General features: G+C 38.3%; 2 protein-coding genes across 2 annotated transcripts; one reads left to right on the top strand and one right to left on the bottom strand.

Moving 5' to 3' along the window:
* The first annotated feature begins 263 nt into the window (after positions 1 to 263).
* Positions 264 to 5,517, top strand: lim2.3 (lens intrinsic membrane protein 2.3). Its single transcript, XM_042487312.1, has 6 exons — positions 264 to 414; positions 3,566 to 3,698; positions 4,323 to 4,515; positions 4,949 to 5,098; positions 5,186 to 5,320; positions 5,417 to 5,517. The coding sequence occupies exons 3-6, from the start codon at positions 4,341 to 4,343 to the stop codon at positions 5,476 to 5,478; spliced, it is 522 nt and encodes a 173-aa protein (XP_042343246.1). The 5' UTR covers positions 264 to 414; positions 3,566 to 3,698; positions 4,323 to 4,340; the 3' UTR covers positions 5,479 to 5,517.
* A 1,743-nt stretch (positions 5,518 to 7,260) lies between these two features.
* On the bottom strand, positions 7,261 to 13,351 carry hspa8b (heat shock protein family A (Hsp70) member 8b). Its single transcript, XM_042486484.1, has 9 exons — positions 13,166 to 13,351; positions 10,761 to 10,969; positions 10,473 to 10,678; positions 10,011 to 10,163; positions 8,772 to 9,327; positions 8,474 to 8,676; positions 8,187 to 8,385; positions 7,862 to 8,094; positions 7,261 to 7,772 (listed from the first exon to the last, which is right to left on the bottom strand). The coding sequence occupies exons 2-9, from the start codon at positions 10,963 to 10,965 to the stop codon at positions 7,587 to 7,589; spliced, it is 1,941 nt and encodes a 646-aa protein (XP_042342418.1). The 5' UTR covers positions 10,966 to 10,969; positions 13,166 to 13,351; the 3' UTR covers positions 7,261 to 7,586.
* Between the last annotated feature and the right edge of the window lie 5,226 nt (positions 13,352 to 18,577).

The raw sequence follows: 18,577 nt of genomic DNA, 5'->3' as shown, positions 1-18,577 counted from the left end.
CGCACAAATTGATACCACCTGCTGCTGATTACCTGCTGCCTTACTGCAATCTGACCGTCCGCCAAACTGTGTTAACGTGTGTGTTAAGATTGTGACTATGGTCACCTTGAAATGCGGATTTACCTCTGCTGCTCGAACTTGAAGTCTGCCTTTTGAAGAGAAAGTTGGGAGTAAACACACCAGACTCCAGGTGTAACGTGGAGCGCTTCTGCAGGCGCTTATGGCTGCGAGCTGCCAGAGAAGACGCTTTTTCTGCTTTCCGTGTCTGCTGGAGGTGACTGCAGGACTTTCAGGAGCTGAAGTATCTTTCTGAGAGGATTTCCAAACATCAAGCAGCAAGACAACGTGGTGAAATGGGGCTACAGCGCAAAAATCGGGGAATGGAACTGTATGGAAGCAAACTGAGGAGAACAGGTATGTGTTAAAACTGACACCCACTGTAGACCAAGTTTTGTCTTTGTTAGGGGGGACAGGGGGGAGATAGCAGCTCAGCACTAAGTGTCAAATTAGGCCCCTATTCAAACTTTTAAAGAGCATATAGGAGCTTAAACATAATGGTGGGTGTATATAATGGCCATTCCATGCTCAGTTATGTCTCAGAAGTTGTTGCATTAGTTTTTGGGTTGATACCATTTGTTTTTTGTTTTTTTTTATGTTGTGATTTGGTATTAGAACATGCAACGTTTGGAGATTTTTTGTATGAAATGCATTTTCAGTGATTTTATGGCGAGCATTTATGTTTTGGAAAAATCGCGCAGGGACTGGCTTTTTGTTGATATACCTATAAAAGCTATGTATCCTCTAAATGTTCTTCATCTCTAGTTTGTGGCTGTAAAGTTTAATAAGGCTGTGTTTATCCTAGAGGTCACAATAGGTCATTATATACAGCGAGTCTGTTTAAAAACTCTCATTACAACAAAAAGGCTGCAATAGGGGGTCACATTATCATGCAAAACTGGGCTCATAGAATCCACAGTCTCAGCTTTCCAATAATACTCAAGAAATGCATGAAATTCTCATGAAATTTAAAGTCTATTTAGAAACATCAGTATGCAGAAATATCCAAATACAATAAGCAAAAATAACACATATGTATAGAATGCAAAAACACTGCATGGTTGCTGCCCCAAACTGCATGAGGCGAGCATAAAGTGGTCATGTTTATAAAGTGACTCGTGTTATTTTCACTCGCATAACATGAGATGAGAGGTCTAAAATTCAGCATGCCATGGCCTCTGAAAAACAGTGAAGTAATGCGTGATCGCTGGCGGGTACACAGGTCTTATGGGGTTTAACTGGAGTGTAAGAATGGGGAAATTGTAAATTTAAGTTTTAGTTTTTATTTGCCATACTTAACCAAGGGTGTAGGTTTTGTTTCAGATATTAAGCGGGAGTCTTCGAGTCTTCGGGTCCTCCTCCAAGAATGTTTGAATGTTAAGCACTTAATTTCCTGCATTCTGGTGATTTTTTTTCTGCACTTGTTTGTTCCTCCTCTGCCTCAATATATGGTGGCACTTCCTGCTTCAATTGTGCATACTTTTTCTTCCTGTTTAATGGCAGATTGCCATAATTGCTTTTGAGGTTGCATTCTTTCACCACCTGCTGTACCGGAGGCATTATTGTCTTAATGTATTGCACTCTAGCAATTCATCAGAATAAGTCCCCTGCTACTTTAATGTTTTTATTGGCAGGGGCATGTTAGTATACTGAGGGGCACAAATCTACACGCTGCGCTTAAAATCTACACCTATGTACTCGACATATCTCTTCACTGTGCATTGAAATGCTTCGTTGCCCCTTCCAGTGTGGTATTTGGCATAATAAATATAAGCCTAAACTTAAATTACTGGCTTGCGTCATATGCCTCTGCAAACCAGTCAAGTTGCAGTTAACATCCATGTCTGTACAGACTCGTATGCAGCCACACACACACACACACACACACACACACACACACACACACACACACACACACACACACACACACACACAGGATCTTTACAATCAGTTTCAACACCTGAGATCAGTGTCACCAATTCAGTATCTGACCAAATGTCTCCCCCTTATATGTTATGATAATAAATAATGGTCAGAAAAGTGTTTTTACAGAACATGTTACAGTGATGTCAACCTTTGACCTTTTGGATGTAAAATGCCCTTACTTCAGAAGTTTATTCTGTTAGGAATTTGTATCAGATTTTGTCATTATATAAATGTGTTGTAGTTCTGACCAAAAACATGTTTCATGAGGTCATTTACCACCAAATTTTAATTGGTTCATCACTGAGTTCAAGTGGACATTTGTACCGAATTTGAAAAAAAAAAAAAAGAATCCTCCAAAGTGTTCTTGAGATATTGCGTTCATGGAAATGGGATAGATGAGCTGAAAACCCAAAAAAACAAAATGTCTCTGGCCCTGGCTGTTCCCAGCATGAGGCAAAATATGTATATGAGAGAAAATGATATACAACAAACAACAACATAATATGTGTGTAAGTATTTAATATGGTGAAAGCAGCAGACCTGTCTACCTGACAGTGTCCTTGATAAACTCTCTATTTGCCTTATTTTGCATCAATGAAAAGGTTTTCATACCATTTTTTTCCACATAAAACGGCACTGAGTATGCTACACCAGTCACACCATCAACGGAGTAACTGAAATATTAATTTCTCACCCATAACTCTCTTTTTAAACTCCCACTCTCTCTACAACACACTGAAACAAAGATAAATTACTTTTACTGCAGCTTCATCCCCCAAACTGTACAAACCCATAACTCTATTAGCCGCCCACCATCCTGCTTATCCTCCTCTACTCTGCCAAGTTATCCGCGCGCACCTCGGCCTGTGAATTTATGCTGCTCACTGTATTCAAGTTCACTGCGACGCGCGTTTTTATTTTATAAATGTCTGAGCAGTTTGTCATCTGTAATTAAATCAATTCCTCTGGGTTCACTGCGTGCCAAGTAAATGCCAGGAACTTTAAAATATGGGACATTAATGAATTAACCTTCAATTTGTCTTGCCACTGTTGTTATTATGGATGCAAAACCATTAAAAGCACACTGTAGTGAGTGCAGATGCTGGAATATCTTAATCATTTTATACCACATGCCTGAGAAAATGATTGATTTAATGTAAATGAGCACACTGCACAACTTTTATTACAATAATCTGTACATAAGTTGGTACAGGGAATTGTATTAGGCTGAAATGACCTGAAAATTACTGAAAATATTGTTGCTTGTCCATCAGCATATAGGGCAGGATTTTCCGAAAACGCATCAACTGAAACATGATTCAAAATGAGTTCAGCTTTACATTCTGACCACTTAAAATAATCTCTGTCAAATGAACCTTTCTAGCAATAGCTGTGGGTGAGCCCATAGCAGGCCGTGAGTTTACTGTGTGTGTGGTTGTGCAGCATTTTGAATTAAAAGCCCTGTGTCATCAGTATTACTGCACAGTGCTTTAACAGTTTTGTATTTTCAGCAGATTCCCTAAAACACAAAACTCATCCTCTGTGATTGGTTGTGGCTCAGCATGCTCCATTGTTCCCTCAGCCCGTTTGTTCGCTTGGTTTCCTACGCACAAACAAAACTTTCCTGCCTGCCCCGCACAATATTGGGCTCCTCTGTGCTTTGACAACCCCGAAATATTGGAATCTCTGACTTTTTCTGAGGAAAAAAGATAAAGGTAGGTCATTCATTTTAAAAACATAATTTGTGAAATGTGTGCAATATTTTGAAATTTAAATAGATAGATAAGTTATCTTTCTTTCTTGCTACAATTGGTAGTAAATCTCTTTTAGCTTAAATAAATAACCTTTTATGTTGCCTTAAAATGTGGGGAAAAACACCACTTTTAATGAACTACTGAACTCCAGAGGCCATGATTGTCTGCATGCAGAATTGAACCAAATATTTAAAAACTATTCTAGATCTGTTGTAAATTATTGTATACACTTTTGCTCATAGTTCAGCTTGTTTGCGATCTTAATTAGAATTTAAAATGAATTTATGAGGGTTTGAAAAAGGATTTAAAGTTAGATCTGTCTCTCAGCTAGAGGTTAATGACTTGTCAGATTGAGCTGACTGCTTGACCATGTAAATTTCGTGTCTGTCATTGCCTAACAAGTACTGTTTCTATAATCAGATATGTCAAGCTTCAGCGTAACATTTGTGGCACCCTGCTGAATGAATTTCAATATTATTTTATTCATAGTCAGTGCAGCCCCATGCTCTGCAACAGGAAGTAGCTGCTTTAATTGGGGCCAGATGTTTGCGGGGCCCTGACCTGCTCTGTTTTTCCGTGTGTCAGTCAGTGTTTTTTGGCAGGATGTACAGCTTCATGGGAGGTGGGTTGTTCTGCGCCGGAGTTGGGAACATACTCCTCATTGTCTCCACGGCAACTGACTACTGGATGCAATACCGTCACTCCAGCAATTACATGCACCAGGGCCTGTGGCGGTACTGTGTGCCCGGGAAATGCATGACACACACAGACAGCATCGGTAAGAATTCTCGGGTTGTCTTTCACTGCATGTGCACAAGCAGATCCTCATTTATATTTATTAGTTTGCTGACAGTCACCCTGTGAAGACCACACAAACTCTCTTGACACTGGGAGTGCTTCCTTTGGGGGCTTTGTTTCAGTGCAAATGTTACCAAGAAATCTCTTTTTGTTTCTTTTGGTTAAGACACTGTATTAACAGATTTCTTTATATAAATTTACAGGCTATTTTCAGTCATCTGTCATAAGTTTAATTTAACAAATCAGGTGCAAGTCCTTTCCTAAACACTAGAGGGCAAGCTAGAGCTGAAAAAGGTGTAAATAACTGTGAAAATAAAACATATCAACACTATAAATTACATGAGATGTCTGTATAAAATAGGAGAAGTTCTGGTCATACTTTCAAATCTAATCTCATCTCATTTCACCCTAAGCGTACTGGGATGCCACCCGGGCCTTCATGATTCTCTCCCTGCTGGCTTGTTTCATCGGCATTGTGATCGGCGTCATGGCCTTCATCCACTACTCCTCCTTTGATGGGTTTGACAAGACATTTGCAGCTGGCATCCTCTTCTTCATCTCCTGTAAGCTCCTAGCTACATGCATGCCTCTCTGATAAACTTAGGACCTTTTAACCAGTTAAACGCCTAATGATTTTGTCTCTTGTGCAGGCTTCTTTGTGTTGCTGGCCATGGCTGTCTACACAGGAGTGACAGTGAACTACTACGGTAAACGCTATGGCAGCTGGCGGTTCTCCTGGTCCTATATAATGGGCTGGGTGGCAGTGGTGCTCACATTCTTCTCAGGTATGCATCCCAACTTATTAACTTACTAAAACACACAGCCATGCCTTGTTCTCATGTTTATAATCTTTATTTGATGAACTGATTGTTCTCCTCCAGGTATCTTCTACATGTGTGCCTACCGGATGCATGAATGCCCAAGAAACTCTAACTCACGCTGACCTGCCAAAGACACACAAATAAGCACTGGTCCGTAATATATGAACCAACACCAGTATGAACTTTCCAACTGCTTCCTGTTAACCTGAATATTCATGAACAAGCAAAATAAATGAGGAAAAAACAAATGCATTTGTTTTCTGTGTTGTCTCTCGACAGTAATACTTTAAGTATCATAACAAGATATTACCAAAGAATTAGTCAAAAGTTACAATAATATTACCTGAAATTTACAAACAAAATTAAATGGAAAAAAAGAGGGAATGACCTGAAAAAAATCAAATAAGTATTAATGATAATAATATCAAATGTGTGTGTGTGTGTGTGTGTATACATAGTAACCTAATTTGAATACGTATTGATAATAATTATAAATGTAGTTTTCTTGATTGGTTTTTCTTGTAGGCAATTTTCTTGTCACCTTTTACACATTTCTGGCAATTTGGGGAACATTTCATGCCAAGTTGCTGATTGCCTTTTTTCCTTTTTTTGAAAAAACAAAAACAAATGAATTTTCTCACAGTTCAAAGAATTAATGCTTGTGAAGGGTAAATGGGTGACCTGCAAATAAGATGATTTGTGGGTGGCATTTTGTTTTTGTTTTTTTTAAATGTAATTCCATGTTCAGCTCTGAGTGGAAAAAACCTCCACCTAACAAGATGCATTACAAACAGGCATATTTACTGTGAAGATGTTCTGCTCAATATTATATAATATTTCCTGAATTACTTTTGTTTTAAAATCAGGGTTCCTCCTCATTTTTAATGCACAAAATTTCAAAACTTTTCAAGGACCTCTTTTCCTTGCCCTAACTGCCTAGAATTGTTTGGACATATTGGATTCAAACTAGGGCTGTCAAATTATAATTTTTTAAAACTGTGATTAATTACAGAATATAAATAGTTAATCGCAATTAATTGCATTTTGTAATTCCTTTTATGAAATCCATTATTTTGTATTTCATAACAGTGTATTTTCATTACAGTTTTTAGGAATCAAATAACTGCAAAAAACTGCATGGGACGAGCATAAAGTGGGCATGTCTGTAAAGAAGAGACTCATGGCTACCCACGGAGCCCATTTTCATTCAGATATCTTGAGGTCAGAGGTCAAGGGACCCCTGTGAAATGGCCATGTCATTTTTTTCATCACCAAAATTGAACTTTGGTGTATTATTCAGCCCCCTTAGTGAGAAGCTAGCATGACATGGTTAGTTCCACTGGATTCTTTAGGTCTTCTAGTTTCAGATGTCAGTAAACGTCACACATCGATCAATGTTAGAGCTACATTACGTCGACAGCTGCAGACAATATATGTAAGATAACTTTAAAATGTAATTACACACAACAAAATTCCATGACTTTTCCAAAACTTTAGCTGACTTTTACTAATTCCATGACTTTTTCAGGACTGAAAAATGATTGATGATGAAGATGATTGTGAATTTCCATGACTTTTCCAGGTTTGCCATGACCATGGGACCATGACCTGTACCATATCTCTGTATGTCCCAAATGACACATTACTTGTATTCTGACAGAAATATTATAATAAAAATGCTATTCAAAATGTACAGGAACTGTTATGAAACCTTAATAACATTCGTACCTAATAAAAATATATTTTTTTGGGGGGGTTGGTATCTTGCATAGAATACATTTTAATATTTTTAATTTTTGAAAAAAAACCAGAACAAACCCACACACATTTAGTATGTAATATTTAGACCTGAAATCTATGTTACATTATGTAAGGTGATGAAAATTATGAGCAATGAGTCCAAGTTCAAAAAAGTCTTTTATTTAGTCTCATCTTGCAAAGTGCACATAACCAAATCAGAAAGGAGAAAAAAGTGATATTCCAAACATTAACTGGTTTAACGTGACGCAACACAGCTGCTTGAAAAGATTGCCAACCAGAAAAGCCACAGTGGAAGAGTTGCCTTGAAGCCTGGCATACAAAAAATTATCAAAACGATACGAAAAAAGGCATGGTTAATGGTTCTGAGTGTAACAATGTAGATAACTGTGATTTAATGACTGTGATAACCCCTCACACCAACCTCAAACCAGGAAAGAGAACAAGCTCATGCACGATTGGAAGCTCTAGTTTAGTCGACCTCCTCTATAGTGGGGCCGGAGGACGCTCCTCCTCCAGGAGCACCGCCTGATCCGGCGAAGCCGCTTGGCATTCCCCCCGGCACCCCTCCTGTGTTCTGGTACAGCTTGGTCATGATGGGGTTGCACAACTTCTCCAGCTCCTTCTGCTGATGATCAAACTCCTCCTTTTCTGCAGACTGAAAAAAGAGCGAAGAAGTGGAATTTAGTTAACAATCCAATGCACCAAGTTGCCAAAATTTCCGACGACAAAACTTCAAACTCATACCTGGTTTCTATCGAGCCAGCTGATGACCTCGTTGCACTTGTCCACAATCTTCTGCTTGTCCTCGTCGCTGATCTTGTCCTTCAGCTTCTCGTCCTCCACGGTGGACTTCATATTGAAGGCGTAAGACTCCAGGCCGTTCTTGGCAGCCACCTTCTCTCTCTGCACGTCATCCTCAGCCTTGTACTGCTCCGCTTCCTGGACCATACGCTCAATGTCCTCCTTACTCAGCCGGCCTGAAGGATTTTAATTTCAAATGAAGAATGCCTGAAAACCATATGTCATTTTTTTTTTAATAATTATCATACAGAGTTGTGCTTCAGCTTACCTTTGTCGTTGGTGATTGTGATCTTGTTCTCCTTCCCGGTGCTCTTGTCGACAGCAGACACATTCATGATGCCGTTGGCATCAATGTCGAACGTCACTTCGATCTGAGGAACCCCTCGAGGTGCAGGAGGGATTCCTGTCAGCTCAAATTTCCCTAGAAGGTTGTTGTCTTTGGTCATGGCTCTTTCACCCTCAAACACCTGCAGATATAACGACGGGTAAACACGTTAATAGAGATTTATTTGAAATGTAAGACTGAAAAATAATAGCTAAATATGGCAGTCATACCTGAATGAGCACACCAGGCTGGTTGTCTGAGTAGGTGGTGAAAGTCTGGGTCTGCTTGGTGGGGATTGTGGTGTTCCTCTTGATGAGAACCGTCATGACTCCTCCGGCAGTCTCGATACCCAGAGACAAGGGGGTCACATCCAGCAGCAGCAGGTCCTGCACGTTCTCCGATTTGTCGCCTGACAGGATGGCTGCCTGCACAGCTGCGGAGCAAATAGGTGGATTCAGAGTTTTACATTTGTATATAATTCCAATGTTTTAGAGATGAGTTTTATTTATGGACGTAAAGGGGTTATACCTGCACCGTAGGCCACCGCTTCGTCGGGGTTGATACTCTTATTGAGGTCCTTCCCGTTGAAAAAGTCTTGCAGCAGCTTCTGGATCTTGGGAATGCGAGTGGAACCTCCCACCAGGACAATATCGTGGATTTGAGCCTTGTCCATCTTGGCATCGCGGAGAGACTTCTCCACAGGCTCCAGGGTCCCTCTGAACAGGTCTGCGTTCAGCTCCTCAAAGCGAGCCCTGGTGATGGAGGTGTAGAAATCGATCCCCTCGTACAGAGAGTCGATTTCGATGCTGGCCTGCGTGCTGGATGACAGGGTGCGCTTTGCCCTCTCGCATGCCGTGCGCAGACGACGCACTGCCCTCTTGTTGTCGCTGATGTCTTTCTTGTACTTGCGCTTAAACTCGGAGATGAAGTGGTTGACCATGCGGTTATCAAAGTCTTCGCCACCCAAGTGTGTGTCGCCTGCTGTGGACTTGACCTCAAAGATGCCATCTTCAATAGTCAGGATGGAGACGTCAAATGTGCCACCGCCCAGGTCAAAGATGAGAACATTTCTCTCGGCTCCAACCTGAAGTTTGAAAAGATTTTACTTTGATATGTTGTTTATTCTAGTATTGGATAAATCCACCTTGACCTTCAAATTCAAGGTCTATATTACTATACTATTATATTACTTAACACAGCTTGCCTCACAGTGAGAGGGTCCCAGATTCAAACCCAGAGTGGGACAGTCAAAAGACATGCAGGTTAATTGGTGATTCTAAAATGTCCCATAGATGTGAATGTGAGTGTCAATGGTTGTCTATCTCAATGTGTCAGCCCTGTGAAACTCTGGCGACCTGTCCAGGTTGTACCCCGCCTCTCACCCAATGTCAGCTGGAATTGGCTCAAGCCCCCCCACGACCCTCTAGAGGACAAGTGCTAATGAATGAATGCACTTTTTGAATCCAGAAAGCAACTGTTAGTGCTGTTCAGCTGCTATTTTATTGCACCGTTCTTAGTATTATTTGATCTAATAACATGCTGTACCTTTGTTGTGTTTTTATGTCACCGATCTTGAAGCAATAATACGCACTTTTTTGGGCTGCTGGAGTATATATTCTCTAAGTTTTAAGTAATTGCACTGAATATGTCGGATTTTTTTCTTATGTGTGGATCTTAAACTAATGACTAAAGACAAAATATGACCCCTGTGGGTGGACCAGTTGGGACCCACTGTTGTATACAGCTGTAGCCTAAGGATTATTTTACCTTTTTGTCCAGGCCATAAGCAATAGCAGCAGCAGTAGGCTCATTGATGATACGAAGGACATTAAGCCCAGAAATGGTCCCTGCATCTTTGGTGGCCTGGCGCTGAGAGTCATTGAAGTAGGCAGGCACAGTCACGACTGCACTTGTTACAGTCTGCAAGAAAAAAAAATGGTTACAAAGACCTGTTATTACTGAGAAATAAATGTCATTCTCAACATTAAAAGTATTTTTTTTCCAAATCAGAGCTTATAGATCCCCAGTCTATTGAAACATCATAAAATCCCTGCAGAATTCTGTTTAAATTCCATGTTTTGGAGGGAACTTAGCTGCCAAAATACAGTAGTGGAAACAGAGGAAATTTGTCATTGCATTATTTTGTGTACTGATGCAGTTCTCCCCTTTCATCATAAACAAACAAATAATTTCTAATATTAATTCTGCAAGAACAAAACACAGGTGTACCTTCCCCAGGTAAGCCTCTGCAATCTCCTTCATTTTAGTGAGCACCATAGAGGAGATCTCCTCTGGGTAGAAGGTCTTGGTCTCGCCTTTGTACTCCACTTTAACTTTGGGGCGTGAATCCTCACTAATGACTGTAAACGGCCAGTGTTTCATGTCTGACTGGACGACGCTGTCATCAAACCGGCGTCCGATCAGACGTTTTGCATCTGCAGGGCGATAAAAGAGGCCATAATTAAGCAGAAACAGCAAAGTTAACTAGTTGTACCTTTCTAGTGAAATGTTTCATACCGAACACTGTGTTGCTGGGGTTCAGGGCCACCTGATTTTTGGCTGCATCCCCGATCAGCCTCTCAGTGTCTGTGAAGGCAACATAGCTGGGTGTGGTCCTGTTTCCCTGGTCGTTGGCAATGATCTCCACTTTGCCATGCTGAAACACGCCTACACAGGAATAGGTAGTGCCCAGGTCAATGCCGATTGATGGTCCCTTGGACATGGTTTCCTGGGAATATGAATATGATCACCTGTTAATCATACACTGGCTCAACAATGACATTCTGGGTATGTGACAGATGAGTATTTGTCGGTGGCAGTATGCTGCAGTAGGCTGTAATGAGGCTATTAACAGAGTCTGAGCAGCTTAAACAGAAGTGGAGACAAACTGTCTCGGTGAGGTAGAGGTCCGCAGCACCTGTTTTTGAGCCTCCCATGTTTGACAGCTTGGCAACGGCTGCCTTTATTGTGGCAACAACAGGGAGGAGATGACCTTTTCTAAGACGCAGGTTTATTGTAAACTGATAACCACACTGGACTGCCATTGACTTTACTCATTATTATATCACAAAGCTGAAATGTTATTTGTTAAGTTGATCAACTGATTCATTGTGTATTTTTTCTGCTGTTCTTTGTCTTATGTGGTAGTAAAATTGTCTTTGGATTTGAGATAAAAAACAAGCAATTACATTAAGTTAACTTGGGCTGTGGGACTTTGCTACTTGGTCAGTTATAACATTAAAGTTAGATACTGTTTGAAATAAACTCTACTAGTTAATTCACTGGATAAGCACTTTGAGATTTTGCTAAATGTAAAGTGTGTTATAAATAAAATCTATTATTATTATTATTAATTTGAATAAAAAAGTGCAAATCTGGAAAATGAGCTGATGTTGGGTGGTACTGATTTTACTCAATAAGTTATCCAGATGACTCAGTGAGCAGTAGCTTCTTGGAACAGGCCCTAATTTTACGGTTGCTACACGGCAGATCATCAATATACTGTAATGTTAGCCAAATGTTATGCCACATAGGAGGTCATTGCATTCTAACCCAGGCAGTAGTTACTAAACTGCAGGGCGCTGTCTGCTGTGGTGGAGAGAACTATAGAGTTATTGCAGGAGAATGCACATGATGGGGCTGGAGCTGAAGCAGTTAGTTGTACAACTGATTTTTTTTATTGTTTTCTTACAATTTTTGGGTTATGCAACTCAAATGGTAGGAATTGCTGCTTTTCCGCCTATCTCATGTGTTTTATTCAGTGATTGATTCATTATACATAACCTCATATCCTGTCTTATTATCGATTTATTTGTTTAACCTGTATTATTTATATATATATATATATATATATTTTATATCTGTATTGTTTTAAATGTTTTATTTTTATTTGCCTCATTACAGTTTTCATCATATATTAAAGAATAAAAAAAACTTAACAAAAAACAAGAACAAAAAAAAAAAAAAAAAAACAACAATAAAAAACTGTATTATAATTCCTGATGAAATAAAAAATATTTGAAAAACACTTGAAGCTCACTGAGTTCAATTGTCACTCAATTTGAAAACATGCGTAAATCTACCTTGCTGCCAAGTTGTTCCAGTAAGTAAAGCAGGGTGGCATTGAGTTTTCGTGTGTATGCCTGTGCAAAAGCTTTTAATTTGCACTGCAGAAACTACTGCAAAAAAATGCAAGTTCATGCTCTAGATAGAGTTTATGCAATAGGACTTGACTCCTGTTGTTGTTATAATTATATAACTGGATATATATTATTAATTATTATATTATATATATATATATATATATACATATTATTAATTATAGGCATTATAATTTCCCCTCATATTGATGGTTGTTAAAAAGTAATTTAATTTGGGGGAAAGACAAAGTTGACAGCCACTGAGCAGCAGCAGGGTTAGCAGCAGAGCATGTTGTGCTGCATCATTAGCTTAGCTATCAGCAGCAGCTACAGCCAGGAGGGCGTGTCCTGCACATTTAAGGCTGGGAACTTTCTCCACCATTCCTTTCACTTCGTTGCCACTTGCCCACAATAGTCTGTCTGTTATATAACCGCTTCTGCATATGACGTGCATGATCAACGCACACTAGCAACTTTGCAAACCACACTGTAAGCGTGTTGACAACATCACTTCATACTTTTGTTAGCCACTTTCTCTAAACTCTCGTTAAATGCGCAATAACGTTATATAAAGTTAGCTTGAAGCATCAGGTGATAAGTGAAGTTAGTGTGAATAATGAGCAGATATTGAATAATAGCAAATGGACGCCAACAAGTGTTAGATTGCTCACATTTTTGCTGAATTAAAGTAAACTGCAAACACTGATTGACACTTCATTAAGTTAAGTAAAGACCAGTAAAAGATATTTCATTACAGTAAGTTATCCACCTAGCTAATACTCACCTCCGTTAGATTCAGAAGTATGTCGTTAAACCGGCTTAAGTCAAAGTGGTAGTTAATAATACTGGCCGGCTTCTTTCCCTTGGGTGGCTCTCAGTGTGTCGGCTCCCCTGGTCCCCTGGTCCCCGCTGTCCGTGTGTCGGTGTGTGGGAGCGGCCGCCTCTCCTCCTGCAGTCCCCTCAGAACTCTCCAGAAACCAGGAGGAGCGATGCTGACCAATCACCCTCCATCATATCATTGCCCCCATAAACGGGCCAATCAAAAATACGCTCCGCACAGCGCCACAGCAGTTGCTATCAAGATTATTATTATGAAACCCAACGGGTTCTTCCTGCTGTCAGACACTGGTTGATTGTAGGGGTGGAGGAGGAAGTCTGCAACTCAAACAAGTACTCATGCCCAGAGATGGAAGGTAGATTTTTTTCTTCAGTTTAAGTAGCTTAACCATCGTGTAGAAATACTCAGGTACCAGTAAAAAAAAGTTCTGCATACAAAATCTAACCTAATCTCGGGTATCGTTATGAGCATTTTTGTTAAAATGGTTCATTTTTTCTTTTGTTTTGGCAATCATTTTGCTGTGTTATTGCATATGGCATGATTGTTTTTTTTTCTTAATAAATTGTGGAGTTCCAATTTCAATGCTTCAAATGGGTCTGTAATACACTGTGCACACATTTACAACCAGACTGTGAAAAAAATCCTCCAGCCCCCCAGCATTTATTATATGGAAAATCACTTTTTTGTGTTCTTTCATAAAAACTACATGACGTCAGGTAAACCAACTGGCATTTAAAGTGTTAAAATCCTGAAACTAATTGAATATTTGCTAGTTTTGATCAAGACTGAAGTTGATCGAAGATAAAACCCACTAAAATGGAAAAATATGAATCTGTAATATTTTTAAAGCAGTTTTTGGAGTTGACATTTTTGTTCTCGATGGCTTTGAAGGGTTTCACTTCACTTTTGTTAAAAATCGTAATATCTTGTGTTGATTTTACTTCGGTTGGTTGGGTGTTCCACATTTCAGAGCCTTTTATGGGAAAAAAATGACTGTCACAGAGAAGTCTTATGATGTGCGATTTTTCAATTGCCACTTCTTTGCTTCTGATGTTCTGTTATAATTATCAGTAATGGAAGAAGTACTATATTTTACTTCAGTAAAGTAGCCCAGTGTGAAATGCTGTTACATGTGAAATCCCTGCATTCAAAATCTTACTTGAATAAAAGTAGATCACATATAGGCCTACATTACAATCAAAGTAGACTATACTATAGCCTCCCAGAAGTAAAAGTACTCATTGAGCACAATGGTCTGTGTTGGCAAAAGCATTCAGATATTTCACTTCAGTAAAGGTAGCAGTGCAAAAATACTCTGTTAGAAATTAAAGTCCTGCTTTCAAAATGTTACTCATGTAAAAGACAAGAATATCACAGTTATATTATGTAATTCTATTGGAATTATTGATGTATTAATGTGTGAGCATCACTAAGGTTGCAGCTGGTAAATGTGGGGCTAATTTCAACAATTTTTTTTCTTAATACATTTAAATTTGTAAGTTGATTTATATTCTGTATTAATATTCTCAATAGTTAACTACAGCAGAAACTATTGTCAGATTAATGTCATGGATTAAAAAGTATAATGTTGGTTTTAAAGATGTATAAGCTCAAGGACCTCAAAAGTTTACTTAAGTAAAGTAATTTAAATAAGTAGGTCTGCATTTACATAATAAATACTTAGCTGAAGTAACCTTTGTTGATACAGATCTCTTACTTGTAATGGAGTATTTTTACAGGGCGGCATTAGGAATGTAATTGAGTACATTTACATGTAATCTACAAGAGCACAATGTTGTTACTTGAATACTTCCATTTAATAGTACTTTATACTTGTACTCTTCTACATCTAAGAGAGAGTACTGTGAAATTTTACTTAAGTACAGCACTTGAGTAAATGTACTTGATTGCTCTTCAACGCTGATAATTATCAATGCATTAATATTTTAGCATCACTAATGTTGCAGCTGGTAAAGTTAGGGCTGATTATATGGCTCGATTAGTTAACCAATAATATTACAACATAATGTTTTAGTTAATTGACATTTTGTGTGTATAATCTGAATCTGCAAATTAACTGAAGCTGTCAAAATAATTTTTTATAAAAGTATAAAGTATACAATTTCCCTCTGAGATTTAGTGGGATAGAAGTATAAAGTAGAATAAAATTGAAATACTCAAGTACAAATTTGTACATAAAGTGCTTGAATAAATGTACTTTGTACTTCATTACAAGTTAAAGTCCTGCATTGAAAATGATACTCCAACAAAGTTAATCATACATTTGTTCAAGTAATTTACTGAAGTACAATTTTGATGTTTGGTCTTGCCTTGAGTATTACCACTTTATGATATTTTATACTTTTACTTCACTATATTTTAAAGAGACATACTTTTTTTCTTCACTGTATTTATCCAGCAGCTGTAATTACTTTACTTTACTTAGTTAAAGATTTTGCATTAGTGAAACATGTTACAAAATACAGTATAATGCATTATTTTATCACAGTACCCAACAGTATCTTATATCAAGTAAAGATTTATCTTGACCAACTACAGGATTAAAATGCTGCTTACACACAAATCAGTCGTAGAGATAAAAAACAGCAAAATAAAGCATATACAGAGCACTCTGAAGGCTTATTCTGCTGTATTATGAGTCCTATTAAGTTTCAAGCTTTTGAATGATTGGCATGGAGTACTCCTGCTGAAGAAGGAGAATTCAAAGACTGAACTTGTTGCAGTCAGTGCTAGAACAACGAGAACATAAAATCCTAACCACGCCTTTAACTGTCATGTTAAAACCTGTGGAAGCATGAAGGGTGTGAATCGTAGTCTAATACCTCTAAAAAATACCTGATATGTAGACCAACACCAAATATTAATGTGTGAATAGATGATGTGATGAGGGTGGATTTCCAACAAAAAATACAAGTAGGTCACAGATCATCAAGTTTACATCAAATCCTGGGATTGATTTACCTTTTACAGTACAGTACACACCAGGCCTGTGTCCTGGTGTAACTTTTTTTTTTACTCAGGGCTCCTCCTATGATACTGGTATAACTTGTTATTATACTGCTTAGGTGTTATTTGAGTGTGACTCAGTGTGCAGCATGTACCTACAATACCTGGTGTTGAAAAGAAATACTTTGTAAGGTAAAACTAAACAATGAAATACTTTCTGATTAAAATGATCTGGTAAAGGTCTGATACAAAACAGAAGGGGAAATATAACATCTGATAAGATGGCAGAAATATACATTTTAAAATGTACATGCATATTGAAATAAAATATAACACAAAAAAAACGAAAAATATTTTAAAAAATCTTTGACGGCATTAATATGCAGCATGTAATAGGAAATAAGATGTCCGCTGTAAATTATTTTACTCCATTGTGGGGTAAAACCATTAATTTAGTAAACTTCACATACATTTTCAAACTTGGGTAACTTGGAGTGTTCCGATTGTGAAAAGAAGGGAACATCAAACTGTACAGTAATGAGAAGCTGCTAAATATGTTTGATTGGCAACTTTTGAATTCAAGGCACAAAATAGATTTATTAGTAATTTTTTTAATCTATTTTAAAAAAAAAGAAAATAAAAATTTGTCCTAAAGTCCTGCTACATCTTTTGGAGTCAAAGGAAGACTTTATGAGTCTCACAGGGGAACTAAGCTGCTCCGAAGTCTGGTGGTTCGGCAACGGATACTTCTGTAGCTTTTCCGAGATGTCAGCAGGGTGAACAGACTGCGTCTGGGATGGCTGCTGTCTTTCAGTGTCGTTTGGGCTCTGTGCAGACACCTCACTTCAGCGAGGTCACTGATGCTCTGTAAATGGGAACCAGTGATGTTCTGGGCAGTTTCAATCAGCCACTGTAGAGGAGGGGGCTGAGCACACAGCCCTGGGGAGCTCCAGTGTTGTTCTCCGGTTGTTTTATGTCTGCACAGGCTATGTGGCTGGGGCTGGAGTCAAGTGCTGTCAACTCATTATTGTCAGAGTGCCAATAGAGTGCTGCAGGCAAAACGTTTTTTTTTTTTTAGGCTGGCACGGAAGTTTGCATTGCCCTGGATCCCTCAGGAAAAAGTCAATGGAATTTTCCTATTGAATTTTGGATCATTGCAAAAAAAAACAAGCTCTGTGCCAAATAAAAGTTGATGATGCCTACATATTGTTCAGCAAGATAATCTTCACAATTGAACACCACTTTTAGGATTTTTGAAGGGTAAATGCAAACTCCAGGAGTAAAAAGCTAATGTTTGACGATAAACGAAATACATTACAGTCATGTGAATTTAACTTTGCCACCACAATGAGCAAAGTCATGTTTAATGTGATGACTTTCTGTAGTCTCATTAAGGCACTATTAAAACAACTGTCTTTTTTTAAACATCTAAAAAAACACTCACAAGTGGGTTATTAGCTGACATTTTTATGTCGTAGAACAAAATTTGATTAACACAACTTTGTTAAGCTTGTGTTAACCACAGACCTCATTTCAGAGGTGGATGAAGTATTGGAAAGCCATGCTTGAGTGTAAGTACAGATTTCTTACCAGAAAATGACTTTGGTAGAAGTTAAAGTAAACTATTAGAATATCACTTTAGTAAAACTCTTACAGTGTCTGATATTTACTCTACTCAAGTATCAAAAGTAATTTTATGATATTAAATACTACTACTTAAGTATTGAAAGTTAAAGTACAAATAAATGCAGTTAATAAAAAAGCAAGTGGTCAGAATTTTTAGGATTATGACGTTTATGTATTCGTAATATACACCATCTTAAAATGGAGCCTAAATTACATTTGAAGAAAAATTAAGTCTTTTTTTTTTTTTTACAACTTCAAGGATTTAAAGAGCAAAATCCATTGTCTTCTTCCCTCCCATTCCTTTATTTGTCCATCCGGCCCTTCCCCAGTTCCTTCTCTATTTTGTAGTAAGTAACTAGAATACTTAGGGGGAATGTGGTGGAATAAAAATATACATTTTAATAAGCAAATGTAGTAAAATTGAAGCAAAAGTTGACAGAAATAATACAAAAAAAAGTTAGGTTAAGTTAGGTACACAAACTTCCAAAAAATACTTAAGTACTGGAATGAAATATTATGAATTTGTTACATCACACCACATTTTTTCAGGCATCTAACTGAAAACGCATTCAAAAAACCCACTGACTTCAAGACGAGGGAACTGGGAGTGCTAAAATGCTAACTCATTTCTGCGTTCTAGGACTCAGTGGTGCACCACTCCATTGCAGTAATAGTATGGTACAGCCGCGGTTGACTCCTGCTGATGGAAGGGTCTGTTTGAGCATTTGGTTCTGGCTGGTTGCATTATTTGAACTTTGAACCTT

This window comes from Plectropomus leopardus, chromosome 5, assembly GCF_008729295.1.
Source record: "Plectropomus leopardus isolate mb chromosome 5, YSFRI_Pleo_2.0, whole genome shotgun sequence".
NCBI classification, from domain to species: Eukaryota; Metazoa; Chordata; class Actinopteri; order Perciformes; family Serranidae; genus Plectropomus; species Plectropomus leopardus.
This window is presented reverse-complemented; position numbering and strand designations above follow the sequence as displayed.

Bases quoted from the DNA above. Each gene is read 5' to 3' on its own strand.
- hspa8b (XM_042486484.1), bottom strand. From the start codon at position 10,965: ATGTCCAAGGGACCATCAATCGGCATTGACCTGGGCACTACCTATTCC. The intron at 8,677-8,771 runs GTATAACCCCTT...TTTGCTCCGCAG, and splicing joins AGCGGTGGCCTACGGTGCAG to CTGTGCAGGCAGCCATCCTG. The intron at 8,386-8,473 runs GTATGACTGCCA...TTATATCTGCAG, and splicing joins AGCCTGGTGTGCTCATTCAG to GTGTTTGAGGGTGAAAGAGC.
- lim2.3 (XM_042487312.1), top strand. From the start codon at position 4,341: ATGTACAGCTTCATGGGAGGTGGGTTGTTCTGCGCCGGAGTTGGGAAC. The intron at 4,516-4,948 runs GTAAGAATTCTC...TTTCACCCTAAG, and splicing joins GACACACACAGACAGCATCG to CGTACTGGGATGCCACCCGG. The intron at 5,321-5,416 runs GTATGCATCCCA...GTTCTCCTCCAG, and splicing joins GGTGCTCACATTCTTCTCAG to GTATCTTCTACATGTGTGCC.